The sequence below is a fragment of the Trichechus manatus genome, unplaced genomic scaffold, assembly GCF_000243295.1.
Source record: "Trichechus manatus latirostris isolate Lorelei unplaced genomic scaffold, TriManLat1.0 scaffold00165, whole genome shotgun sequence".
NCBI lineage: Eukaryota > Metazoa > Chordata > Mammalia > Sirenia > Trichechidae > Trichechus > Trichechus manatus.
The window spans coordinates 2,719,255-2,722,934 of NW_004444101.1; the positions used below are offsets into that span (position 1 = coordinate 2,719,255).

Genomic DNA, 3,680 nt, shown 5'->3' on the forward strand with positions numbered 1-3,680 from the left:
CCCGCCTGCCGTCTCTGTGCCCGCCTGCCGTCTGTGTGCCCGCCTGCCGTCTGTGTGCCCGCCTGGAGTGTGTGTGCCCTCCTGGAGTCTGTGTGCCCTCCTGCCGTCTGTGTGCCCTCCTGGAGTGTGTGTGCCCTCCTGCCGTCTGTGTGCCCGCCTGGAGTCTGTGTGCCCGCCTGCCGTCTGTGTGCCCTCCTGCCGTCTCTGCCCGCCTGGAGTCTGTGTGCCTGCCTGCCGTCTGTGTGCCCGCCTGCCGTCTCTGCCAGCCTGTCTGTCTGCGTGCTCGCCTACCATTTGTGTGCCCGTCTGCTATCGGTGTGCCCGCCTGCAGTCTGTGTGCCCGCCTGCCGTCTCTCTGCCCGCCTGTCATCTGTCTGCGTGGGTTGGGTGCACCGAGGTGTGGCCTTTTTTTTAAATTAATAGACTTTATTTTTTTAGAAGAGTTTTAGGTTTACAGGAATATTGTGCAGAAAGTAGAGTGGGTTCCTATTTGCTTCCTCTCTCCTGTACATACATTTCCTCCTGTCGTTAACATCTTGCATTTGTGTGGTACGTTACAGTTCACGAGTGACATGTCACTGTGAATGTGGTATTAATACCCTGTACGTTGTTATCACTTGAAGTCCTAGTTTACGTTGTTGTTTACGGTACGGCTCGCTCTTTGTGCCGTGTGGTCCTGGGGGTTTTCACAGGTGTGTAACGTCCCAAGTCCAGCATTGTCATAGGGACGTAGCATTGTTTAAAAAATCTCTAAGCACTAGGCTGGAGTTTGGTTAGGACTAGACCTTTTCCAGAATGGTCTTCCAGACTGGTTTTCCCTATTTTAGATTCCTAGACACCAAGAGTTGATATAAGCAAACCTGTAAAAGTACATGTTCTCAGAGTTCCTAGAATTATATCCCTTCACCCTTTTGCTCTGCTTCGTGACCCCAAATTCTTAGAGAAGACAACTTCCCTTCTGCGCGATTTTCAACGACGCCGTTCAGGAAATTTCACCCCTTTCTTCTGGGGTCTCACTTGTTCCTTCAGCTCCACTCAAGCACCGAGATCGTGGAGTGTGCTGTGATGAGTCTTCTTTGCTTAGAATACAGTCTGCCTTTTGCTTGTTTATGAAGAAAGAGTTTGCTGACTTAGCAAATGAGAGCAGGAGAGTTGGATTTGGACGGCAGTCACCTGGTCTTGTTCCCAGAGGCTCTCTCCTCTGCCGGCCCCTGCACCTGAGAAGCCTCCTGCCCGCCTGGCCTTCCCGCCTGGGTCTTGAGGGCGTCTGGGTTAATAGCTTCTGTCCTGAGCCCTTACCACCCAGACCTTTAAGGTCATTTTTCTCTTTTGTTACTGAATTTCCCTAAACCAGTTCATTAAAATGTGCTCATGTTTATTTGCCTTCTCAAAAATAGCTGACGTGTGATAAGTTGCAAGCTCCCTGACAGAACAGAGCTGCCCGTGGTGGTGAATATTCACTCGGCACCCTCATCACTAGCTCAGGCCGACCCTTCGCTGGGCTCTTTTGACCCAGAGCAGGCTCGTCGGCCTGCCCTCCGTGGCCTGCTCGGCACCCTCCCCTGCTCCCTCGGAGCCTCTGGTCGCCCACGGGCAGACGCTGTTAGGATAAGGGTTGGAGGCAGGGACCGTTGCTCAGTGGTCATACGAGGTTCACCACAGCCAGAGGGAGGTGATGTCTCCCGCAAGCAGACGCCCCGGTCCCGTGGGTGGCGGTGGAGGCTCACTTCTGCTGAAGGTGGAAGGAGTCTGCCCGTAACGAGACCTTGCTGGTCAGGACCGGCTCTCCCCACTCAGAGCCTGGAGTTGGCAGGGGCTTAGTGGGCTATCTGTCTGCCCCAGCTGGCCTTTTCCCTGTAGAAGCCGAGGAGTAATCGCCCTTCTTCTGTCCCTTCCTCCCCCGTGATGCTCTAGGTATCCCCAGGACCCTGCTGGGCTTGTGCCGCGTGGCCGTGAGACGGGCTCTTGGCAAGTACCGACTTCATCTGATTTCCTCGCTGCCTCTGCCAGACCCCATAAAGAAGTTTCTGCTTTACGAGTAGGAGGAAAACGGAGGCGTTGGTGACAGGCAGGAAGAAGACATGCTGTGGTGACAGGGGCTGCTCGCCCTGTGACCCACATCCTGTGCTCCGATTGTCCCCTCTGGCTGTGGCTGAGAAGAAACGACCTTGTTCTTGTGGGTTGTCATGCCACCTCAGGTGCTCGGGGCACTGGACTGTCCTAGGTCATTGTCACCCAAGAGGCCCGGACAGAAGTTAACTTTGTTCCTCTTGACTATGCCTCTTCTGGATTGTCACAGTTGCATATTAGTGAAGTGGGCCGTGAGATGTGCACAGGTATGGCGAGGTTGGAGGCCTGCTAATATTCCCAGTAGGGAAGACATTTAGCACTTTCCAGAACTGTGCTTTTGTTCATACTTCTGCTTCCAATCGTAACTGCCCGAGGAACACCTGCTCCCCAGTCTCTCCTTGAACGGGGAGTTCTGGTGGCAAGAAGTGGGGAACAGAGATGCAGCTCATGAGCTCTCAGGGCCGTTTTCCCTGCTGCTAGGAGTCAGCGACAGGTGGCACGTGTCATACTTCCCCCCCACCCCCGCCGCGTCGGGGTTCTCTCCTTGTGGTGGGATGTTGGATCAGTTGTCTCTGTTCACGGATGGCTTCACGGCTGCACAGGCTGACCACGCTCCGGCAGTCGACGCATGCATTTGTGCAGACTCGGAGGAGACGACAGAGCGGAGGCCCCGGGCTGTGCGTTCGGTGCCTGGCCGTGTGCCCACGGGCCTCCGGGCTCTGCCTGCCATCGTAGGGAGTGTTCAGACGTGGTTGGTTTGGGGAGGCCCACGCCGGACTAGCCGGGAAATGACTGCCTGCAACTGGACCAAGGACCGTCCCAACAGCACTCACTGCCAGCTCTAAGGAGAAAACGTCTGCGGCCTGTGTCCTGGACCTGAACCTATCGAGAGTGGAAAGTCCCATCAGCTGTCGTGGTCTCATGTCTCCCTCGCCCCGTGTCCTGGGCACAGAACGCCTGGTGGCTGCTTGATTGCTCTTCACCTTTTCGGGCCTAAGTATCTTGGTATCCACTCACAGAATCTAAGAAAGGGACCAGAAGTGAGGCAGATGCCTCCGGCTGCCCCGCCTGGGGGAGGTGGGACATCTGGCTTGGTGGTCGGCCAGACGCCTTTGGTTGTGTGGGCTCTCCATGAAGGGCTTCCTGTCACACCCAGGCTGCTTGGTCACCAGCACGGGGCAGGGGATGTCTGAGCACTCCCGTGTAGTCTTGTAATTTGAAGACTGTGAGGACCACTGAGTGGTCCTCGTACTTCGGAAGTGTTTAGAACAGCAGGTTTCAAGTCTGTGTGTAGATTTTTCTGTAGTAAGAGGAATTCAAGATGCAATTTCACGTCCTTCCGTGTGCCAGCTGGTCAGACAGTGATAGCGCTGCACAGCTCCTCCCTCCCCCATACACCCGTGCTGTAGACAGCTCTGCCGGGACGCCCAGGCTGACTCTTGTGTCTGTGCGTGAAGGTCTGGGGGTGGGGGGGGTCACTGGGTGACTCAGGAAGACTGAACACTGTCAGCTGAAATGTTGCTATCTGAGCTGTGACAGCTGTGTAAATGTGAGGTTGACTCCTGGGGCCTGAGGTTGGGCCGTGCGCTGCTCCTGAGGGCGCGGGGGCC

The 3,680-nt window shown here is 55.8% G+C and overlaps 1 protein-coding gene across 1 annotated transcript in view; it reads left to right on the forward strand.

Moving 5' to 3' along the window:
* The window catches only part of ASB1 (ankyrin repeat and SOCS box containing 1), a 12,439-nt gene extending 8,803 nt beyond the window's left edge, over nucleotides 1–3,636 (forward strand). Inside the window, exon 7 of the mRNA XM_004386501.2 lies at nucleotides 1,915–3,636. Coding sequence (XP_004386558.1) covers nucleotides 1,915–2,042 — 128 coding nt within the window. The 3' untranslated portion in view covers nucleotides 2,043–3,636. The remainder of the gene's footprint in view (nucleotides 1–1,914) is intronic.
* The last annotated feature ends 44 nt before the right edge of the window (nucleotides 3,637–3,680 follow it).